Genomic DNA, 24,129 nt, shown 5'->3' with positions numbered 1-24,129 from the left:
AGGTTAGGTTACAGTTATACTGGGTGGGTTTATATTATTAAAGGGACACTCCAGGCTCCCACACACGTTAGGTGCACTGTGTAGGTTAGGTTACATTTAGTTATACTGGGTGGGTTTATATTATTAAAGGGACACTCCAGGCTCCCACACACGTTAGGTGCACTGTGTAGGTTAGGTTACAGTTATACTGGGTGGGTTTATATTATTAAAGGGACACTCCAGGCTCCCACACACGTTAGATGCACTGTGTAGGTTAGGTTACAGTTAGTTATACTGGGTGGGTTTATATTGCTAAAGGGACACTCAAGGCACCCACACACGTTAGGTGCACTGTGTAGGTTAGGTTACAGTTAGTAATACTGGGTGGGTTTATATTATTAAAGGGACACTCCAGGCTCCCACACACAATAGATGCACTGTGTAGGTTAGGTTACAGTTAGTTATACTGGGTGGGTTTATATTATTAAAGGGACACTCCAGGCTCCCACACATGTTAGGTGCACTGTGTAGGTTAGGTTACAGTTAGTTATACTGGGTGGGTTTATATTATTAAAGGGACACTCCAGGCTCCCACACAGGTTAGATGCACTGTGTATGTTAGGTTACAGTTAGTTATACTGGGTAGGTTTATATTATTAAAGGGACACTCCAGGCACCCACACACGTTAGGTGCACTGTGTAGGTTAGGTTACAGTTAGTTATACTGGGTGGGTTTATATTATTAAAGGGACACTCCAGGTTCCCATACACGTTAGGTGCACTGTGTAGGTTAGGTTACAGTTAGTTATACTGGGTGGGTTTAAATTATTAAAGGGACACTCCAGGCACCCACACACGTTAGGTGCACTGTGTAGGTTAGGTTACAGTTAGTTATACTGGGTGGGTTTATATTATTAAAGGGACACTCCAGGTTCCCATACACGTTAGGTGCACTGTGTAGGTTAGGTTACAGTTAGTTATACTGGGTGGGTTTAAATTATTAAAGGGACACTCCAGGCACCCACACACGTTAGGTGCACTGTGTAGGTTAGGTTACAGTTAGTTATACTGGGTGGGTTTATATTATTAAAGGGACACTCCAGGCTCCCACACAGGTTAGATGCACTGTGTATGTTAGGTTACAGTTAGTTATACTGGGTAGGTTTATATTATTAAAGGGACACTCCAGGCACCCACACACGTTAGGTACACTGTGTAGGTTAGGTTACAGTTAGTTATACTGGGTGGGTTTATATTATTAAAGGGACACTCCAGGCACCCACACACGTTAGGTGCACTGTGTAGGTTAGGTTACAGTTAGTTATACTGGGTGGGTTTATATTATTAAAGATACACTCCAGGCTCCCACACACATTAGATGCACTGTGTAGGTTAGGTTACAGTTAGTTATACTGAGTGCGTTTATATTATTAAAGGGACACTACAGGCTCCCACACACATTAGATGCACTGTGTAGGTTAGGTTACAGTTAGCTATACCGCGTGGGTTTATATTATTAAAGGGACACTCCAGGCTCCCAAACACGTTAGGTGCACTGTGTAGGTTAGGTTACGGTTATACTGAGTGGGTTTATATTATTAAACCCACACACATTAGATGCACTGTATAGGTTAGGTTACAGTTAGTTATACTGAGTGGGTTTATAATATTAAAGGGACAGTCCAGGCTCCCATACACGTTAGGTGCACTGTGTAAGTTAGGTTACAGTTAGTTATACTGGGTGGGTTTTTATTATTAAAGGGACACTCCAGGCTCCCACACACGTTAGATGCACTGTGTAGGTTAGGTTACAGTAAGTTATACTGGGTGGGTTTATATTATTAAAGGGACACTCCAGGCTCCCACACACATTAGGTGCACTGTGTAGGTTAGGTTACAGTTATACTGGGTGGGATTATATTATTAAAGAGACACTCCAGGCTCCCACACACGTTAGGTGCACTGTGTAGGTTAGGTTACAGTTAGTTATACTGGGTGGGTTTATATTATTAAAGGGACACTCCAGGCTCCCACACACGTTAGATGCACTGTGTAGGTTAGGTTACAGTTAGTTAGTTATACTGGGTGGGTTTATATTATTAAACGGACACTCCAGGCTCCCACACACGTTAGATGCACTGTGTAGGTTAGGATACAGTTAGTTATACTGGGTGGGTTTATATTATTAAAGGGACACTCCAGGCTCCCACACAGGTTAGATGCACTGTGTATGTTAGGTTACAGTTAGTTATACTGGGTAGGTTTATATTATTAAAGGGACACTCCAGGCACCCACACACGTTAGGTACACTGTGTAGGTTAGGTTACAGTTAGTTATACTGGGTGGGTTTATATTATTAAAGGGACACTCCAGGCACCCACACACGTTAGGTGCACTGTGTAGGTTAGGTTACAGTTAGTTATACTGGGTGGGTTTATATTATTAAAGATACACTCCAGGCTCCCACACACATTAGATGCACTGTGTAGGTTAGGTTACAGTTAGTTATACTGAGTGCGTTTATATTATTAAAGGGACACTACAGGCTCCCACACACATTAGATGCACTGTGTAGGTTAGGTTACAGTTAGCTATACCGCGTGGGTTTATATTATTAAAGGGACACTCCAGGCTCCCAAACACGTTAGGTGCACTGTGTAGGTTAGGTTACGGTTATACTGAGTGGGTTTATATTATTAAACCCACACACATTAGATGCACTGTATAGGTTAGGTTACAGTTAGTTATACTGAGTGGGTTTATAATATTAAAGGGACAGTCCAGGCTCCCATACACGTTAGGTGCACTGTGTAAGTTAGGTTACAGTTAGTTATACTGGGTGGGTTTTTATTATTAAAGGGACACTCCAGGCTCCCACACACGTTAGATGCACTGTGTAGGTTAGGTTACAGTTAGTTATACTGGGTGGGTTTATATTATTAAAGGGACACTCCAGGCTCCCACACACATTAGGTGCACTGTGTAGGTTAGGTTACAGTTATACTGGGTGGGATTATATTATTAAAGAGACACTCCAGGCTCCCACACACGTTAGGTGCACTGTGTAGGTTAGGTTACAGTTAGTTATACTGGGTGGGTTTATATTATTAAAGGGACACTCCAGGCTCCCACACACGTTAGATGCACTGTGTAGGTTAGGTTACAGTTAGTTAGTTATACTGGGTGGGTTTATATTATTAAACGGACACTCCAGGCTCCCACACACGTTAGATGCACTGTGTAGGTTAGGATACAGTTAGTTATACTGGGTGGGTTTATATTATTAAACGGACACTCCAGGCTCCCACACACGTTAGGTGCACTGTGTAGGTTAGGTTACAGTTAGTTATACTGGGTGGGTTTATATTATTAAAGGGACACTCCAGGCTCCCACACACGTTAGATGCACTGTGTAGGTTAGGTTACAGTTAGTTAGTTATACTGGGTGGGTTTATATTATTAAACGGACACTCCAGGCTCCCACACACGTTAGATGCACTGTGTAGGTTAGGTTACAGTTATACTGGGTGGGTTTATATTATTAAAGGGAAACTCCAGGCTCCCACACACGTTAGATGCACTGTGTAGGTTAGGTTACATTTAGTTATACCGGGTGGGTTTTTATTATTAAAGGGACACTCCAGGCTCCCACACACGTTAGATGCACTGTGTAGGTTAGGTTACAGTTAGTTATACTGGGTGGGTTTATATTATTTAAGGGACACTCCAGGCTCCCACACATGTTAGATGCACTGTGTAGGTTAGGTTACAGTTAGTTATACTGGGTGGGTTTATATTATTAAAGGGACACTCCAGGCTCCCACACATGTTAGATGCACTGTGTAGGTTAGGATACAGTTACTTATACTGGGTGGGTTTATATTATTAAAGGGACACTCCAGGCTCCCACACACGTTAGATGCACTGTGTAGGTTAGGTTACAGTTAGTTATACTGGGTGGGTTTATATTATTAAAGGGACACTCCAGGCTCCCACACACGTTAGGTGCACTGTGTAGGTTAGGTTACAGTTAGTTATACTGGGTGGGTTTATATTATTAAAGGACTAGTAGTTCTCAGTAGACAGACACTCCTTTATCTTAAGAAGAATTATCAGCAGTATTTATGGATTTCATGCAGTATGTTCATATCTACTCATATCCCACTCATGAAACTTTTGACACATTCAGTAAAGTTTTACTTTTTATTTAATAATTTCGCAGATTTTCAGATGGTTTTGCCTCAGAAACTGTGTAGTAAAGATTTTACAAGTCCCTGTGAGGATCGTAGCGCTGTTTATTGGACGTGTGGTTTTGTGAGGTAATAATGGCGTGAATGATCCCCAAGCGGCCACAATCGCGTGCATTCCATACATGGGGGGTTCATTTATCATACAGTAGATGTGCTGGGAGAAGCAGAAGGGTCCCTTCTTAAAATAAATTCACATTTGCATCACTTAGGAAATAAAATCAAATGATTGATTAATAAACTAGCAATTATTCTCCGTAATTATGAATAAAACAGAATTTATAAAAGCAGGATAAATAATTTCCCATAATCCTTTGCTGGTCACAGGGAAGATCATCTCATGTCCCGCACCGCGTGGGATGTGTGGGCTAGCTGAGAATTGTGGGTAATGCAGTCCCCAGGTTAGCAATCACTGGTCCAGTGTGATAATTAATAAGGCACTCTGTTTATAAACTAAATGATCTCTACGTGTCCGCTGATTATCACAAGACCTAATTCACCATTTGATTGCTTTATTTGCTCTTTTGCCAGCTGAATTAACTGATTTTGTGTTTTTTTTGTGCTTATGGTTTTATCGATTGTTGAAAGGAATTGCTTCATGTCCTCCTGCCTCTCAACACAGCAATCCTAGAAAGTCTACAGCTTGGAAAACTGGACGAGGTTTCGGTTGATTTCAGAGACATTTCGACAGCCTAAAATAAAATAAAATATGTAAATGTGACATTTGGGAAAATGTGACCATTTATGAGATGCAAAAGGAGTACACGCAGTAAAATAAGCCGTGGAGTGAGGAATCCTATAGATATGAACAGGATGCTGTATCTGTGTTTAGAGGAGCGTTTAGTAGATAACAGACAGAATCACAGCCTCCGGTCTCGTCCAATGACCAGCTGAGAATCCAATAGATATGGTCCAGCTCTCCTGAGATGTATCAGCTCCCTGTATTGTGCACAGATTTCAGGGATGATAAAAACACAGAGAAGCTATGGACGGACAGAAGCGTGGTCAGCAGAACCTAGATCAGGTTTTGGAATTTATATCTCTTACTGATTCATGCCTCAAATGTAATTACACAATTACAGGTATCTCCAGTCCATGAGTCTCACAGTGATTGAACCGTCCATGCACAATGTGGGGTGTCCGTACGACCATGAACAGTGGACTGCAAGGGGGCACAGCAAGGGGACTGCAAGGGGGCACAGCTTATATAATGGTTTACCCTCTTACCTGGTCCTGCCAGTGCCGCGTCCCGTTTCTAGGACAGTTTATGAACTGCAGAAGCCGGAGGCCAGTCCCACCACTCCTTAATTTGCTAAGAGTGTCAGCTGACCACCCCCAGCCAATGATTGAGTGTCTGTGCATCGAGATTAGTCCCATTTTTACTAAGGAGAGTGGGGAGGTGTCTTACCTGAGAGCGCCATGGAGAGGCGGAACTCCTCTGTGAGGATCTGCAGAACACCTTTCACCCCCTCTTCTCCCTAAAACAGCCAGGAAAGAAGTGGTTAATACTTTAGGATGGAATGTGGCTATACCTAGATACATTACAGGGGGACTATCACTACACAGGACGTTTAATATTAATTAATTACTATTACTATATTACTATATATTAATTTAATTACAAATATGTGTTTGTGATGATTGAAAAGTTAAATTAAATTTATATTTTCCCATCTTTATCCTCTAACGCTAAGATGGCTAAGCTCCCTCCTTTAACTTGGCAATCAGCATAGAGAGCCACCTCCATCTTAGCTCCCTGTCAGTCATTGTTATAAGCTCGCCCTTTACACCTGGCAGTCAGCATAGAGAGAGCCACCTCCATCTTAGCTCCCTGTCAATCATTGTTATAAGCTCTGCCCTTTACACCTGGCAGTCAGTATAGAGAGAGCCGCCTCCATCTTAGCTCCCTGTCAATCATTGTTATAAGCTCCGCCCTTTACACCTGGCAGTCAGCATAGAGAGAGCCACCTCCATCTTAGCTCCCTGTCAATCATTGTTATAAGCTCCGCCCTTTACACCTGGCAGTCAGTATAGAGAGAGCCGCCTCCATCTTAGCTCCCTGTCACTCATTGTTATAAGCTCCGCCCTTTACACCTGGCAGGCAGTATACAGAGAGCCACCTCCATCTTAGCTCCCTGTCAATCATTGTTATAAGCTCGCCCTTTACACCTGGCAGTCAGTATAGAGAGAGCCACCTCCATCTTAGCTCCCTGTCAGTCATTGTTATAAGCTCCGCCCTTTACACCTGGCAGTCAGTATAGAGAGAGCCACCTCCATCTTAGCTCCTTGTCAATCATTGTTATAAGCTCCGCCCTTTACACCTGGCAGTCAGTATAGAGAGAGCCACCTCCATCTTAGCTCCCTGTCAGTCATTGTTATAAGATCCGCCCTTTACACCAGGCAGTCAGTATAGAGAGAGCCGCCTCCATCTTAGCTCCCTGTCAATCATTGTTATAAGTCCCGCCCTTTACACCTGGCAGTCAGTATAGAGAGAGCCGCCTCCATCTTAGCTCCCTGTCAATCATTGTTATAAGCCCCACCCTTTACACCTGGCAGTCAGTATAAAGAGAGCCACCTCCATCTTAGCTCCCTGTCAATCATTGATATAAGCTCCGCCCTTTACACCTGGCAGTCAGTATAGAGAGAGCCACCTCCATCTTAGCTTCCTGTCAGTCATTGTTATAAGCTCCGCCCTTTACACCTGGCAGTCAGTATAGAGAGAGCCGCCTCCATCTTGGCTCCCTGTCAATCATTGTTATAAGCTCCGCCCTTTACACCTGGCAGTCAGTATAGAGAGAGACACATCCATCTTAGCTCCCTGTCAATCATTGTTATAAGCTCCGCCCTTTACACCTGGCAGTCAGTATAGAGAGAGCCACCTCCATCTTAGCTCCCTGTCAATCATTGTTATAAGCTCCGCCCTTTACACCTGGCAGTCAGTATAAAGAGAGCCACCTCCATCTTAGCTCCCTGTCAATCATTGTTATAAGCTCCGCCCTTTACACCTGGCAGTCAGTATAGAGAGAGCCACCTCCATCTTAGCTCCCTGTCAATCATTGTTATAAGCTCCGCCCTTTACACCTGGCAGTCAGTATAAAGAGAGCCACCTCCATCTTAGCTCCCTGTCAATCATTCTTATAAGCCCCACCCTTTACACCTGGCAGTCAGTATAAAGAGAGCCACCTCCATCTTAGCTCCCTGTCAATCATTGATATAAGCTCCGCCCTTTACACCTGGCAGCCAGTATAGAGAGAGCCACCTCCATCTTAGCTCCCTGTCAATCATTGTTATAAGCTCCGCCCTTTACACCTGTCAGTCAGTATAGAGAGAGCCACCTCCATCTTAGCTCCCTGTCAATCATTGTTATAAGCTCCGCCCTTTACACCTGGCAGTCAGTATAGAGAGAGCCACCTCCATCTTAGCTCCCTGTCAATCATTGTTATAAGCTCCGCCCTTTACACCTGGCAATCAGCATAGAGAGAGCCACCTCCATCTCAGCTCCCTGTCAATCATTGTTATAAGCTCCACCCTTTACACCTGGCAGTCAGTATAGAGAGAGCCACCTCCATCTTATCTCCCTGTCAATCATTGTTATAAGCTCTGCCCTTTACACCTGGCAGTCAGTATAGAGAGAGACATCTCCATCTTAGCTCCCTGTCAATCATTGTTATAAGCTCCGCTCATTACACCTGGCAGTCAGTATAGAGAGAGACACCTCCATCTTAGCTCCCTGTCAATCATTGTTATAAGCTCGCCCTTTACACCTGGCAGTCAGTATAGAGAGAGCCGCCTCCATCTTAGCTCCCTGTCAATCATTGTTATAAGCTCCGCCCTTTACACCTGGCAGTCAGTATAAAGAGAGCCACCTCCTTCTTAGCTCCCTGTCAATCACTGATATAAGCTCCGCCCTTTACACCTGGCAGCCAGTATAGAGAGAGCCACCTCCTTCTTAGCTCCCTGTCAATCATTGTTATAAGCTCCGCCCATTACACCTGGACGTCAGCATAGAGAGAGCAACCTCCATCTTAGCTCCCTGTCAATCATTGTTATAAGCTCCGCCCTTTAAACCTGGTAGTCAGCATAGAGAGCCACCTCCATCTTAGCTCCCTGTCAGTCATTATTATAAGCCCCGCCCCTTAAACCTGGCAGTCAGTATAGAGAGAGCCGCCTCCATCTTAGCTCCCTGTCAATCATTGTTATAAGCCCCACCCTTTACACCTGGCAGTCAGTATAAAGAGAGCCACCTCCATCTTAGCTCCCTGTCAATCATTGATATAAGCTCCGCCCTTTACACCTGGCAGTCAGTATAGAGAGAGCCACCTCCATCTTAGCTCCCTGTCAATCACTGTTATAAGCTCCGCCCATTACACCTGGCAGTCAGTATAGAGAGAGCCACCTCCATCTTAGCTCCCTGTCAATCATTGTTATAAGCTCCGCCCTTTACATCTGGCAGTCAGTATAGAGAGAGACACCTCCATCTTAGCTCCCTGTCAATCATTGTTATAAGCTCCGCCCTTTACACCTGGCAGTCAGTATAGAGAGAGACACATCCATCTTAGCTCCCTGTCAATCATTGTTATAAGCTCCGCCCTTTACACCTGGCAGTCAGTATAGAGAGAGCCACCTCCATCTTAGCTCCCTGTCAATGATTGTTATAAGCTCCGCCCTTTACACCTGGCAGTCAGTATAGAGAGAGCCACCTCCATCTTAGCTCCCTGTCAATCATTGTTATAAGCTCCGCCCTTTACACCTGGCAGTCAGTATACAGAGAGCCACCTCCATCTTAGCTCCCTGTCAATCATTGTTATAAGCCCCACCCTTTACACCTGGCAGTCAGTATAAAGAGAGCCACCTCCATCTTAGCTCCCTGTCAATCATTGATATAAGCTCCGCCCTTTACACCTGGCAGCCAGTATAGAGAGAGCCACCTCCATCTTAGCTCCCTGTCAATCATTGTTATAAGCTCCGCCCTTTACACCAGGCAGTCAGTATAGAGAGAGCCACCTCCATCTTAGCTCCCTGTCAATCATTGTTATAAGCTCCGCCCTTTACACCTGGCAGTCAGTATAGAGAGAGCCACCTCCATCTTAGCTCCCTGTCAATCATTGTTATAAGCTCCGCCCTTTACACCTGGCAGTCAGTATAGAGAGAGCCACCTCCATCTTAGCTCCCTGTCAATCATTGTTATAAGCTCCGCCCTTTACACCTGGCAGTCAGTATAGAGAGAGCCACCTCCATCTTAGCTCCCTGTCAATCATTGTTATAAGCTCTGCCCTTTACACCTGGCAGTCAGTATAGAGAGAGCCACCTCCATCTTAGCTCCCTGTCAATCATTGTTATAAGCTCCACCCTTTACACCTGGCAGTCAGTATAGAGAGAGCCACCTCCATCTTAGCTCCCTGTCAATCATTGTTATAAGCTCTGCCCTTTACACCTGGCAGTCAGTATAGAGAGAGCCACCTCCATCTTAGCTCCCTGTCAATCATTGTTATAAGCTCCGCCCATTACACCTGGACGTCAGCATAGAGAGAGCAACCTCCATCTTAGCTCCCTGTCAATCATTGTTATAAGCTCCGCCCTTTACACCAGGCAGTCAGTATAGAGAGAGCCACCTCCATCTTAGCTCCCTGTCAATCATTGTTATAAGCTCCGCCCTTTACACCTGGCAGTCAGTATAGAGAGAGCCACCTCCATCTTAGCTCCCTGTCAATCATTGTTATAAGCTCCGCCCTTTACACCTGGCAATCAGCATAGAGAGAGCCACCTCCATCTCAGCTCCCTGTCAATCATTGTTATAAGCTCCACCCTTTACACCTGGCAGTCAGTATAGAGAGAGCCACCTCCATCTTAGCTCCCTGTCAATCATTGTTATAAGCTCTGCCCTTTACACCTGGCAGTCAGTATAGAGAGAGCCACCTCCATCTTAGCTCCCTGTCAATCATTGTTATAAGCTCCGCCCATTACACCTGGCAGTCAGTATAGAGAGAGCCACCTCCATCTTAGCTCTCTGTCAATCATTGTTATAAGCTCCGCCCTTTACACCTGGCAGTCAGCATAGAGAGAGCCACCTCCATCTTAGCTCCCTGTCAATCATTGTTATAAGCTCCGCCCTTTACACCTGGCAGTCAGTATAGAGAGAGCCACCTCCATCTTAGCTCCCTGTCAATCATTGTTATAAGCTCTGCCCTTTACACCTGGCAGTCAGTATAGAGAGAGCCACCTCCATCTTAGCTCCCTGTCAATCATTGTTATAAGCTCCGCCCATTACACCTGGACGTCAGCATAGAGAGAGCAACCTCCATCTTAGCTCCCTGTCAATCATTGTTATAAGCTCCGCCCTTTACACCAGGCAGTCAGTATAGAGAGAGCCACCTCCATCTTAGCTCCCTGTCAATCATTGTTATAAGCTCCGCCCTTTACACCTGGCAGTCAGTATAGAGAGAGCCGCCTCCATCTTAGCTCCCTGTCAGTCATTGTTATAAGCTCCTCCCTTTACACCTGGCAGTCAGTATAGAGAGAGCCACCTCCATCTTAGCTCCCTGTCAATCATTGTTATAAGCTCCGCCCTTTACACCTGGCAGTCAGTATAGAGAGAGCCGCCTCCATCTTAGCTCCCTGTCAGTCATTGTTATAAGCTCCTCCCTTTACACCTGGCAGTCAGTATAGAGAGAGCCGCCTCCATCTTAGCTCCCTGTCAATCATTGTTATGAGCTCCGCCCTTTACACCTGGCAGTCAGTATAGAGAGAGCCACCTACATCTTAGCTCCCTGTCAATCATTGTTATAAGCTCCGCCCTTTACACCTGGCAGTCAGTACAGAGAGAGAGCTACCTCCGTCTTAGCTCCCTGTCAATCATTGTTATAAGCTCCTCCCTTTACACCTGGCAGTCAGTATATATAGGGTGAGGTAAAGGCAAAAAATGCCTACAAAATTCAAAATATAAACAAAGAAAAAATTAGACCTATGCTGCAGATACTAAAGTCCCAACAGTGTATATACAACCAAAAAACAAACACGAGTCCTGCACATCCAGTATCGGTGTGCACACCCAGGTACTATCACAATTTATTTGAGGACAAAGTTAATGCAGCAAACGTTTCGAGCAGCAGCCCTTTCTCAATGCTAATGTTCAGGACCCCTGTTCATTTACCAAACCAACCTTTTGTGGTCCCCATGTTCGCACCTTCTAACCACGGAAAAGGGAGATCTATCTTGCCCAGCACTAACTGAAAACAAGTGAGAAACTTTGCTTCACCACTTTGTCCAGGGGTTTGAACCCTGTAATTGTACTACCAAAATAAATTAGTGTGGTGTGAGCACTTTAAAATATAACTTATTGAGTGATGTTAAAATATCCCCAAAAAGGGGGAGTATTGAGCTATAGTCTGTAGATAAATACATAGAAAGAAATCGTGTATAGAGTAGAACAAGGGGCTAAAAAAAATAAATAATACAAAATGATGATAAAAATCTCTCTAAGTAAGCAGGATACAAAAGGAGTTAAAAGTTAATAGCACACATTTAGGCACAGATATTTCCTGGTAGGATAGTGGATAATAAAGTATCAAGTATACCACTTATACCCTGCACAGTTAACTGTTGCAACTGTGTATCACATAGCTCTATACAGAAGTTGATAGTAATGTGTCCAACAAGATTAGCGTATTTGCCTTAAAGTAATAGTAGTATAGGCAGAAATGGTTAAACTTGCATGACGTGCACAGTCGTTATTCGGCATGTGCCATAACCCTTCCCCAACATCTTTTAATAAACACAGACTCCAGTTTTTCTATTGGAAATATATAGTCCACAGCTTTATTAATTATCATAATAACTTTACAAAATGTTAGGGTCATTGCCAAACAATAAAGATATTTGACTCCAATCTCCCTCCGTAAATAAATACTGTGGCAAATTCAGCCACTCAGAAACTGTGAATTGTGATTTAAACGGACTAATGTAATGTTCTTACTATGTTCTGTATTTTACCATGTATGCGGCATTCGTGTGTTTCCCGCACTGTTCGTGAGTTAAGCAAAGTATCGAATGGGAGACCACCCATAGACGGTCGTGTGTCTCCAATTAGGTACTTTGCAACATTGTATCTAAGCTAATTGCGGTTTGTTGTGGGTGCTATTTATGTACCGACCATGAGGCGGCGGCCATCTTTGTTCGCAGAAAGCCAGCGGGGTTTTGTCGTCGAGTGCCTGGAACTAAAATCGGCTACTCAGCAACACAAGCCCCGCTGGACTTCCAAACCATTCAGGAGTTTACCGTTTTAGGTAGTTTTATTCCCTCAACTCAGGCAATCGTTTAAACGAATTGAGCCTGATAAGGGAAACTGAACGGCGTTCGCTTAATTGTGCTGGGATCTGGGCGCAAGTTCACTTAATTGTGCGTCCAGGTTCCAGCTATGTAATAAAGGGTTAAAAAGCTGAATATCAGGAAAATTATGTGAGTTATGGATTTTAATATAAAAAACTGTATTCCTCTGTACCAAGGGATACTCCCATTAGCAATGCATGCTGGGATAAGAATCTCCTTGGTACAGCAATGTATGCTGGGTAAAAGATGTGTAAAACCCAATCCCCCATGTAGTCCCTGTGACAAAATGCCTTTTGTCCCTGGATGGTTAGGGGACAAGCGGCCCTTTTTCCATGACTGTTGGAGGAGCCTGAGTGCCACCCTCCTGCCTCATGACTATGGCCCTGGATTGTATGGCCCTTTACAAACCTTATTTGGGCTAATGGATTTTTATTATGTTGCTGCTGGCCCTTTAAGAACTATGGGGAAGGATTGGTACTTTTTATATGGCACTTCGGATGCCGCCAAAGTGCCGAAGTTTGCCGAAGTCGTCGAAGTGACCGCCATTCGACAAAGGAACATGTGGCGGCGGCCATTTTAATTTAGTCGAACGCGGTCAGCGGTGTAAGCTAAATAATCTATGGAACTAAAATCGGCTGCGTAAATATACGAACACCGCTGACCCTTACCGTCACCTCCACTTCGACACTTCGGTAAAAGTCGAAGTACGTTCGACAATTCGAACAGCCGGTTGCAATGTGCTATTTGCACGAACGGACCGAAGGGGACTTAGACGTTTTTCTGTAGGAAATTGACTGACCGCACAGCCCAAATCTATGGAACTGTTTTGGGCAGGGAAATGTGCTTGCGGTCGGTCATAAAGGACTTCCACTTAACTTTTTATGTACTGGGGGGATTTGTCTGATTTTAGGTTATGTCTGTATTTAAAGTATGCTGATTCTGAATATGTAGGTTTTATGTGAATATGATGCATATTTTTTAAGTTATAGTATATGTATTAAAAGTGTATTTTTTCTGCCTGTGATAAATTACATTAACCCATTGTGTTCATAATTATATCACAGGCAGAGGGGAGGGATTGTATGTGTTTGTGCTGGGTGTGCCTTCTGTTTTACTGTACGTGATTGGCTACATGTTGTCCCTCCCTGTGGGATGTCCCCTTGCATGGGGACTTGCATAAAAGTCTGTGTGTGTTAAAGTCAGATCATCTTGGACCTTCATGAAGTTTTGGCTCATGTTTGGGGGATTGGAGAACTACACTCTGGCGATTGCTATAATCACTATACTCCCCAGGGTATAATCACTAAGCTCTGCTAAGAGCTGGTTCTTGTTCCTGTTCTCTGGAATTCGAGAGGTTGACCTACTGGAGCTGGATCCTGGTCTTGGGTCCAGAGTGGGTGGAGACGGCGAGACCCCAGCCAAGCTGCGGTGGTTCGTGGGGTCTGCAGTGGTTATAGTGTCTGGCGGAGTGCTTGGAGTCCTCGGGAAGCACTAGGAGCATCCATCAACGGAAGGTATCCGGTCGGGGTGCCAGGTGATCCGTTACATTGGTGGCAAGCAGTGGGATGGCGTCCTAGTGCGAGGAGAAGCAGCTCGGAAACACCGGTAGCATTTGGAATTACAATTGAGGGCAATGCTAATATCCGTACAGCGCCCCTGTTCACAGCAGCATGGAGTATGGGAGCCCATACGCAGCGACCCCATACGTGGAGGAGTTCCAGTGGAGATTGCAAGCCACACTGAAAAAATATGGTCGTGTGTCAGACTAGGTGGAACTGAGGTATAGAGAGACTATAATGCAAGAGCTCTGACAGGAGTCCCTGGAGGTCGCACAGCTTCAGCGGAGAAAGAAGCTTCCAAATAAAGCACAGCGCTTGCAGCAACAAGTGGCCCAGCGGATGGGAATCCTGGGAGAACAACCCTTGACGGAGTGGGTAAGATACCTTGAGTTCCTAGTTCAGAGAGAGGTGATACGGGATGACTCGTACCGGGCGCTGTGGTGGTACGCAGTCCAGCGAGACACTTGGGTGACAGAGGAGGTCCAGCCAGAGGGGGAGGGATACTATGGTCCCGGCCTGTTGCTCAGGGCCATGCAGGAAGATGATGACTTTGGGAGTCCAGAGGTGTCACGGTTCTGGGCTATTTATCGGTACCGGGAAAAGATGCTTCCCTTTCCTTCAGCTGTTGAGTTGGGACAAGACCTCGCTTACCAAGTTACTCGGGAGTGGGCATTGGAGCAGGACTACCAACGCTTCCTTAGCTCTATTCGGCCCCAACCTCCCCAGCGGCAGTGTGAGTCCCAGAGAGCTGAAGGTGCCGTCCTTCCACCCCAGCGGCAGTGTGAGTACCAGGAAACTGAAGGTGCCATCCTTCCTCCCTAGTGGCAGTGTGTATTACAGGGAGCTGAAGGTGTCATCCTTCCTCCCCAGAGGCAGTGTGTATTACAGGGAGCTGAAGGTGTCGTCCTTCCACCCCAGCGGCAGTGTGAGTACCAGGAAACTGAAGGTGTCGTCCTTCCTCCCTAGTGGCAGTGTGTATTACAGGGAGCTGAAGGTGTCATCCTTCCTCCCCAGAGGCAGTGTGTATTACAGGGAGCTGAAGGTGTCGTCCTTCCTCCCCAGCGGCAGTGGGAAGTGCAGGGAGTGGAGAGCATTGTCTCCCCTCCCCAGCGGCAGTGTACCTTGCAGGGAGAGGAGAGTAGCGTCCTCCCTCCCCAGCGGCAGGGTGAGCTACAGGGATGCTGGGTGGTCATCCCCGATCCCCAGCGGCAGTGTGAAGTGCAGGGAGTGCAGAGCATTGTCTCCCCTCCCCAGCGGCAGTGTACCTTGCAGGGAGAGGAGAGCAGCATCCTCCCTCCCCAGCGGCAGGGTGAGCTACAGGGATGCTGGGCGGTCGGCTCAGATCCCCAGCGGCAGTGTGAAATGCAGGGAGTAGAGGAGCCGGCTACCACCTCTCCCCAGCAGCTGAAAGTGTTCATGGGGGAGGAGTCGGTGACCACCTCTCCTCAGCGGCAGCTTATTTTACAAAGGGGAGACCCTATTCTCCCAGATGGGGCAGATGAGGCAGTGGTTTTCGGCCGCCAGCAGCAGGACAATATATTGAAAGGGGAGACAGTCAGTCCCCCCCTCCACCAGCAGAGAGAGAGTCAGGGAGGGGAGCTTGTCACCTCCTCTCCCCAGCGACAGAAAGTGTGTAAGGGAGAGGATCTTGTTACCACCTCTCCCCAGCGGCAGCCTAGCCCACCAAGGGGAGATGATAAACCCCACACCCATGCAGATGGGACCGTGGTCTCTGCACCCGACCTACAGGGATACTGGATGGCCTGTCCAGATCCCAAACTACCCTTACAGGATTACCAGGAGGAGGAGGTAAGAGATGTCTCCCCTCCCCAGCCAAGTTGCGTTCAGGTTACCCCAGCAGAAGCGCTGGCATCGGGGCAGAGCGCAGTTGGTCTCTGCCCCCCAAGTCCCCACAGCGTGTTGCCCCGTACCACCAGAGGAACCACCAGGTGCAGTAAATGTGTGTTGTGGGCGGGCTACTCATGTACTTGTTCACTGTGGGTGGGTTTATCGACTAACTCAGGCACTGACCGACAGGTCAGGTACCTGGTTAGTCTCCCCCCCAAAGGGGAGATATGTGACAAAACGCCTTTTGTCCCTGGATGGTTAGGTGACAAGTGGCCCTTTCCATGGCTGTTGGAGGAGCCTGAGTGCCAGCCTCCTGCCTCATGACTATGGCCCTGGATTGTATGGCCCTTTACAAACCTTATTTGGGCTAATGTATTTTTATTATGTTGCTGCTGGCCCTTTAAGAACTATGGGGAAGGATTGGTACTTTTTATATGGCACTTCGGATGCCGCCGAAGTGCCGAAGTTTGCCGAAGTCATCGAAGTGCCCGCCATTCGACAAAGGAACACGCGGCGTCGGCCATTTTAATTTAGTCGAACGCGGTCAGCGGTGTAAGCTAAAGAATCTATGGAACTAAAATCGGCTGCGTAAATATACGAACACCGCTGACCCTTACCGTCACCTCCACTTCGACACTTCGGTAAAAGTCGAAGTACGTTCGACAATTCGAACAGCCGATTGCAATGTGCTATTTGCACGAACGGACCGTTCGTGAATTCAAAGGGGACTTAGACGTTTTTCTGTAGGAAATTGACCGACCGCACAGCCCAAATCTATGGAACTGTTTTGGGCAGGGAAATGTGCTTGCGGTCGGTCATAAAGGACTTCCACTTAACTTTTTATGTACTGGGGGGATTTGTCTGATTTTAGGTTATGTCTGTATTTAAAGTATGCTGATTCCGAATATGTAGGTTTTATGTGAATATGATGCATATTTTTAAAGTTATAGTATATGTATAAAAAGTGTATTTTTTCTGCCTGTGATAAATTACATTAACCCATTGTGTTCAATAATTATATCACAGGCAGAGGGGAGGGATTGTATGTGTTTGTGCTGGGTGTGCCTTCTGTTTTGCTGTACGTGATTGGTTACATGTTGTCCCTCCCTGTGGGATGTCCCCTTGCATGGGGACTTGCATAAAAGTCTGTGTGTGTTAATTAAAGTCAGATCATCTTGGACCTTCATGAAGTTTCGGCTCATGTTTGGGGGATTGGAGAACTACACGCTGGGGATTGCTATAATCACTATACTCCCCAGGGTATAATCACTAAGCTCTGCTAAGAGCTAGTTCTTGTTCCTGCTCTCTGGAATGTGAGAGGTTGACCTACTGGAGCTGGACCCTGGTCTTGGGTGGAGACGGCGAGACCCCAACCAAGCTGCGGTGGTTCGTGGGGTCTGCAGTGGTTATAGTGTCTGGCGGAGTGCTTGGAGTCCTCGGGAAGCACTTGGAGCATCCATCAACGGAAGGTATCCGGTCGGGGTGCCAGGTGATCCGTTACAGTCCCCTACTGGACAAACCCTGCATTGGGACTTGGGAAACCCTTTATATCTGTAACCACATAAATACTGTGCCTGTAATTAAAAACCTCAGTTGACCTCCAAGCTATGTGTCGTCTAGTTCTTGGGAGGAAGGGATTGTAACTACGCTACCTGCTTTTTTCCTATTTTGGGATTGACCTATCCTGTCTACCAGCGGAGATACAGTGGATAATACTACTACTCCGCTACAAATACCCCTGGCAATGACCCCATACCAATATAACGGAATAAAACAGTATAAATAACATATAACATAAAACCTGGTCTACCAAAGAGGCCCATATCCAACTGCTTAAATTGTAGGGGTGTACCGAGACACCCCTACACCCCCAGATTCGGAGCCACCGATGAGCTCGAACATACCAACCAATTGAACCACCCCTGCCTAATCCAGCCTAAACCTTGCCACACCCGCCACTGTGACCAAACGGGGAACAACACTAACCACAGGGAGGGTGGGAGGGACAGGTAAGTTGTAAATTAAAATGGCCACTGTAGCCGAACCCCTTTTTGGCTGTCCCATCTATCGTTTTATTTGTTGGCACTTCTGAGGTTTTACATGCCTGGATTATACAGATTGACAGTGCACCAGCTATGGGCATACTTTGTTCGGTATATGAACAAAGTACTGAACAAACTGACCACCCTGATGTACATTAATCATGCAATTTACCTCCCTGATCGTTTCTCTCATTCCCTTGGTTTATACGAATTCACTGCTGTATCCCCTGAGTGGCCGCCATTTCGGCAGCCGAACACGTGGCGGTGGCCATCTTAACCCCACGAACAGCGGTGTTTGGTGGTCGAGTGTCTGGAACTGAAAACGGACACTCGACTAGCCGAACACCGCTAAGACCTCCAGGACGGCAGAAAGTACCGAAAATAACTCACGAACGGCCCGACATTCAGTAGGATGAATCCCACGAACTAGGTAATTCATCCGGTTACCGACTCCATTATGTGTGGCATAGCTTTTCAGGAGTTTTGGGGCACGAATAGAGACTGACCGCAGGGCCAGATTTCATGGAACTAATTTCGCATCTTTACCCATGCGGTCGGTCAAAACTTTACCTTCCCATAACTCCCAAACCCCTGGTCTGATCTGGGTGATTTTTGGATATGTTGCTCACCCAGATCAGGGCTACCATGGCGTACCATTTTTAAAGGTATATACATACATATTTGGGGTACATCTGGAAAGTGGGGAAAAGTATGTACAGTATAATCGTATTATCTGTTAAGCTAAGGGGAGGAGATGTGTGGGAGGTAACGTCTGTATGATTGGTGCAAAGTTTAATTAATGTAAATCCCTCCCTTGCATGGGAGAATCTCATAAAAGCAGGAATGTTACATTAAACTTCAGTTCTACTGCTGATACTGTGTGTCGTCCAGTGATTGGGAAAGGTGATGGGATACTATTGGATTTTACTGCTGATTGTGCTGTATATGCTCTTGGATTTAACACTTGTTCCTGCATCCTCTGGATATATTGGTGGAGTTAAGCTGTGAGAGATCAGCTCTCTGCTACAGCCACTCTCTAAGATGGCTGTGCTATATCCCCTTGGACCCCACCCCCATAACCACATGTCTAAACTCCTGCTCCCAAATATTAATAAAATACATGCCCACTTTCTGGCCCTGTCAAGGCCCTTTCCCCTAACTACGTTGCTCCATGGGCTACAGACTGACCAGCGAGTTTGAACTTGCAGATAAACCAACAAGTTTAGAATATTTGCAGCAGAGTAATAGTAATAGTAATATAGGCAGAAATTGTTACACTTGCAGAATAATATGTGTGCATATCAAAATGCGATTATATTACTATTACTTTAAAGGACCACTATAGTCACCCAGTCCACTTCAGCTCAATGAAGTGGTCTGGGTGCCAGGTCCCTCTAGTTTTAACCTTGCAGCTGAACACATAGCAGTTTCAGAGAAATTGGTGTGTTCAATAAAAACATGGCAACATTTCATTCTTTGTGTGTTATTAGTTTAAGCAGACTGTGATTGTCTATTGTTGTGACTTAGATGATGATCAGATCACATTTTATGACCAATTTGTGCAGAAATCCATATCATTCCAAAGGGTTCACATACTTTTTCTTGCAACTGTAGATTGAACTGTGTGAGTACCAGTGTTCCCCCCTCTGCATGTGCATCTCGTATTGTCAGTTGTTCTACCGAGGGTCTATGTCCTCTGTCCTGTTGACTTGACCCCCCGTCCCCCTGTAGGAATCCGAGCAAATTTACATTTTAAAGTACTCACACCACACTAATTTATTTTGGTAGCACCTACTAACCACTGACCACCCCTGGCTGTTAACCACAAATTCGTCATTAGTGCAAGTGTTTTCCCTGTGTGGCCGCCGTTCTTAATACTGAACACACGTGTTCCAATAATTCGTGACCATTTTGTCTCCCGAATGCAGGCAGCGATACATGGTCGTTGACAGCGTGGAACTATTTTCGGATACGCGACCACTCGAACTAGTACTGCTGCCCATCCAACTTCCCGAACAGCTATGAGAACTGCGTTGGAAGGCATAAACTACTGAACTTTCCTTAACAGCCAGGGGATGCATCCGTTGGTGTTCATGTGAGAACCCCCAAAAGATGACCGTTTTTTGCCTTGTTTTCTCTGGAACTGTTTTGGGGTATCACTTCGTGGCCGACCGATCAAAACTACTTTATTCGAACGAAGGTATCTCAGCAATATATTGACAAAGTGGGCGCTCAGATCCAAGCTATTCGGTGATGTGACTTCCGTGGGGTTCCCATGTTATTAAAATGTTTTTTGGGGTGTTTTAGAAATATTGTATGTTTTCCTGTATCTGAGAGAAAATGTAATTATAGTTTTCTCATGCAGTTATCTCTCAGAAACAGAGAATCCTGGGAAGAAAACCCTTGTATTTTTGATATGGCAGATCCCATGCTAGGGTTCCGTGCCTCCCAGAACTATGGTCTTGGATTACTTCAGTCCTTCTTTCAGCTTCTAGGAAGGAATATCTGAGATACCTATGACGGGTATTGGAGCTCCGCTACAGACAAGTTATAGGCGATTTTCCTGTTGTATTCATTTGTGTCAATTCCAGGCGAGTGACAGTTTCTTTTTAATTATTCTGGTTACTTTTAGGAGAATTTTAACACAATGACACCCATTGTCACACATTGCAACCCCACCCCTTTACAATGCCCCCATTTCACACCTTGTAAACCCGCCCCTTCACAATACCCCGATGTCACACCTTGTAACCCCACCCCTTCACAATACCCCCATGTCACACATTGCAACCCCACCCCTTCACAATGCCCCCATTTCACACCTTGTAAACCCGCCCCTTCACAATACCCCCATGTCACACCTTGTAACCCCACCCCTTCACAATGCCCCCATTTCACACCTTGTAAACCCGCCCCTTCACAATACCCCGATGTCACACCTTGTAACCACGCCCCTTCACAATGCCCCCATTTCACACCTTGTAAACCCGCCCCTTCACAATACCCCGATGTCACACCTTGTAACCACGCCCCTTCACAATGCCCCCATTTCACACCTTGTAAACCCGCCCCTTCACAATACCCCCATGTCACACCTTGTAACCCCACCCCTTCACAATTCCCCCATTGTCACACCTTGTAACCCCACCCCTTCACAATTCCCCCATGTCACACATTGCAACCCCACCCCTTCACAATACCCCCATGTCACACCTAGTAATCCCACCCCTTCACAATTCCCCCATTGTCACACCTTGTAACCCCACCCCTTCACAATTCCCCCATGTCACACATTGCAACCCCACCCCTTCACAATACCCCCATGTCACACCTTGTAACCCCACCCCTTCACAATACCCCATGACACACCTTGTAACTCCACTCCTTCACAATTCCCCCATTGTCACACCTTGTAACTCCACCCCTTCACAATACCCTTATAACCCTGCCCCTTCACAATGCCCCCATTGTCACACCTTCACAATACCCACATATCACACCTTGTAACCCCGCCCCTTTACAATACCCCCATGTCACATCTTGTAACCCATACCTCTTCACAATGCTCCCCCTGTAACCCTGCCCCCACACAATGCCCCCATGTCACACCTTGTAAGCTAGACCCCACACAATGGGCCGGCCAATGAACACACACTTTGCTCCCAGAGCCAGTGCCTTCAACACATCACTCCCTGTCCGGATTCCTCCATCTATGTACACCTCAATCCGACCTTGTACTGCGTCCACAATCTCCGAGAGGGCATCAATCTATAGCATGAACAGAGGAACAGATTAAGTTACTGCCCCAATTTATAACCACAGGCGACATATACATAGAGACACACAGACACAGCTCTATAATTACATATACATAGAGACACACAGACACAGCTCTAGAATTACATGTACATAGAGACACACAGACTCAGCTCTAGAATTACATGTACATAGAGACACACAGACTCAGCTCTAGAATTACATGTACATAGAGACACACAGACACAGCTCTAGAATTACATGTACATAGAGACACACAGACACAGCTCTAGAATTACATATACATAGAGACAGATACACAACTCTAAAATTACATATACACAGAGACATACAGACACAGCTCTAGAATTACATAAACATAGCACATACATTACACAAACACTAATTCACTACCTGAAGACTGATTTATGTGATAACTGCACCGATTCACTACATACAGACTGTGGATTATTGGATCGTAGCCCCGATTTACTACATACAGACTGCGGATTATGGGATCGCAACCCCAATTCACTACATACAGACTGTGGATTATGGGATCGCAGCCCCGATTCATTACACACAGACTGTGGATTATGGGATCGCAGCCCCAATTCACTACATACAGACTGTGGATTATGGGATCGCAGCCCCGATTCACTACATACAGACTGTGGATTATGGGATCGCAGCCCCGATTCACTACATACAGACTGTGGATTATGGGATTGCAGCCCCGATTCACTACATACAGACTGTGGATTATGGGATCGCAGCCCCAATTCATTACATACAGACTGTGGATTATGGGATCGCAGCCCCAATTCACTACATACAGACTGTGGATTATGGGATTGCAGCCCCGATTCACTACATACAGACTGTGGATTATGGGATCGCAGCCCCAATTCATTACATACAGACTGTGGTTATGGGATCGCAGCCCCAATTCATTACATACAGACTGTGGTTATGGGATTGCCGCCTCGATTCACTAAATAGCTTCTGTAGCCTAAATTTGAAATTCACTTTGAAATTTAATTCACTTTGAATTCCCAACAAATTTCACTGTGGTGAATAACCCTATTTGTGTTAATCTCTCTCTAATTATTTCCTCCATAATAATAATGATAATAATAATAATCTAAATATGTTAAAGCACTTGGCCTCGGTTGAATCCAGACTTTGAATATGAAAGGTGGTGAGTACCGTGGCGAGTTCCCCATCCAGCTGGCGTCCTCCATGGTTGGACACTATGATTCCCTGTACTCCATGTTCCACGGCCAGCTCTGCATCCTCCTTCGTCAGAATCCCCTTGATTATGATTGGCAGACGGGTTAGACTTCTCAGCCAATAGACATCCTTCCAGCTGATGGACGGGTCCAAGGTGTTGGCTGGGACACCGTAATTATCAGGGCCGTAGTGTTCCTATGGCAACAAATGGTAGAAGGGCAATATGGAGGCTGCATAACATGGAAGCTACTTAGCTATATAATAGACATTATATCGCTGAATAACACCCCACATGTACATATTTTTTTTAAAGTAGACAACCCAGGGTATTCAATATGGGGTATGTCCAGACTTTTTTAGTAGCCACTTAGTCGCAAACACTGGCCAAAGTTAGCGTTCATATTTGTTTGTGTGTGAAAAAAGTAAAAAACTAAATTGAACGCTAATTTTGGCCAGTGTTTGTGACTAAGTGGTTACTAAAAAAGACTGGACATACCCCATTTGCAATACCTTAGGTTGTCTTCTTTTGCAAATGGTATGCCATCATGGGGGTAATTCTCATTCCTGGGCTACCATACGCTCTCAAAGGCAACGTAACCAACCTGGCCATTTTCAATGTAAAAATATTTGACCCATATATTTGACCCTGTAACTTTCAAAAATGCTATAAAACCTGTACATGGGGGGTACTGTTATACTCAGGAGACTTTGCTGAACACAAATATTAGTGTTTCAAAACTGGAAAATGTATCACAACAATTATATCATCAGTAAAAGTGCTGTTTGTGTGTGAAAAATGCAAAAAAAAAGTCACTTTCACTGACAATATCATCGCTGTGATATGTTTTACTGTTTTGAATCACTAATATTTGTGTTCAGCGAAGTCTCCCGAGTAAACAGTACCCCCCATGTACAGGTTTTAGGGTGTCGTAGAACGTTACAGGGTAAAATACAGTGATAGCAAATTAAATTCTATGGACTTTCGGCCTGGGTTGGCAGGCAGGTCCCTTAAATTGCAATTAATAAAATAACTTAATTATGTAAAAATATTACATAAATACGCACGTAGAATTTAAATATGTACCGTATGTACTCGAGTATAAGCCGACCCGAATATAAGCCGAGGCCCCTAATTTTAC

The 24,129-nt window shown here is 45.6% G+C and overlaps 1 protein-coding gene across 5 annotated transcripts in view; it reads right to left on the bottom strand.

Annotated features, from left to right (window-relative positions):
- Nucleotides 1–4,169: 4,169 nt before the first annotated feature.
- HAO2 (hydroxyacid oxidase 2) overlaps nucleotides 4,170–24,129 on the bottom strand; it is a 91,598-nt gene continuing 71,638 nt past the window's right edge. For all 5 annotated transcript variants that reach the window (XM_063446053.1, XM_063446023.1, XM_063446038.1 and 2 more), the window contains 4 exons: nucleotides 22,967–23,185; nucleotides 21,611–21,769; nucleotides 5,636–5,705; nucleotides 4,170–4,919 (listed from right to left, as the gene is read on the bottom strand). In XM_063446053.1, the coding sequence (XP_063302123.1) occupies nucleotides 4,864–4,919; nucleotides 5,636–5,705; nucleotides 21,611–21,769; nucleotides 22,967–23,185 (504 nt within the window). In that variant the 3' untranslated portion in view covers nucleotides 4,170–4,863. The remainder of the gene's footprint in view (nucleotides 4,920–5,635; nucleotides 5,706–21,610; nucleotides 21,770–22,966; nucleotides 23,186–24,129) is intronic.

The sequence above is a fragment of the Pelobates fuscus genome, chromosome 1 (assembly GCF_036172605.1).
Source record: "Pelobates fuscus isolate aPelFus1 chromosome 1, aPelFus1.pri, whole genome shotgun sequence".
NCBI classification, from domain to species: Eukaryota; Metazoa; Chordata; class Amphibia; order Anura; family Pelobatidae; genus Pelobates; species Pelobates fuscus.
Note: the sequence above shows the minus strand (reverse complement) of the source record. Positions and strands in the feature narration are given on the sequence as shown.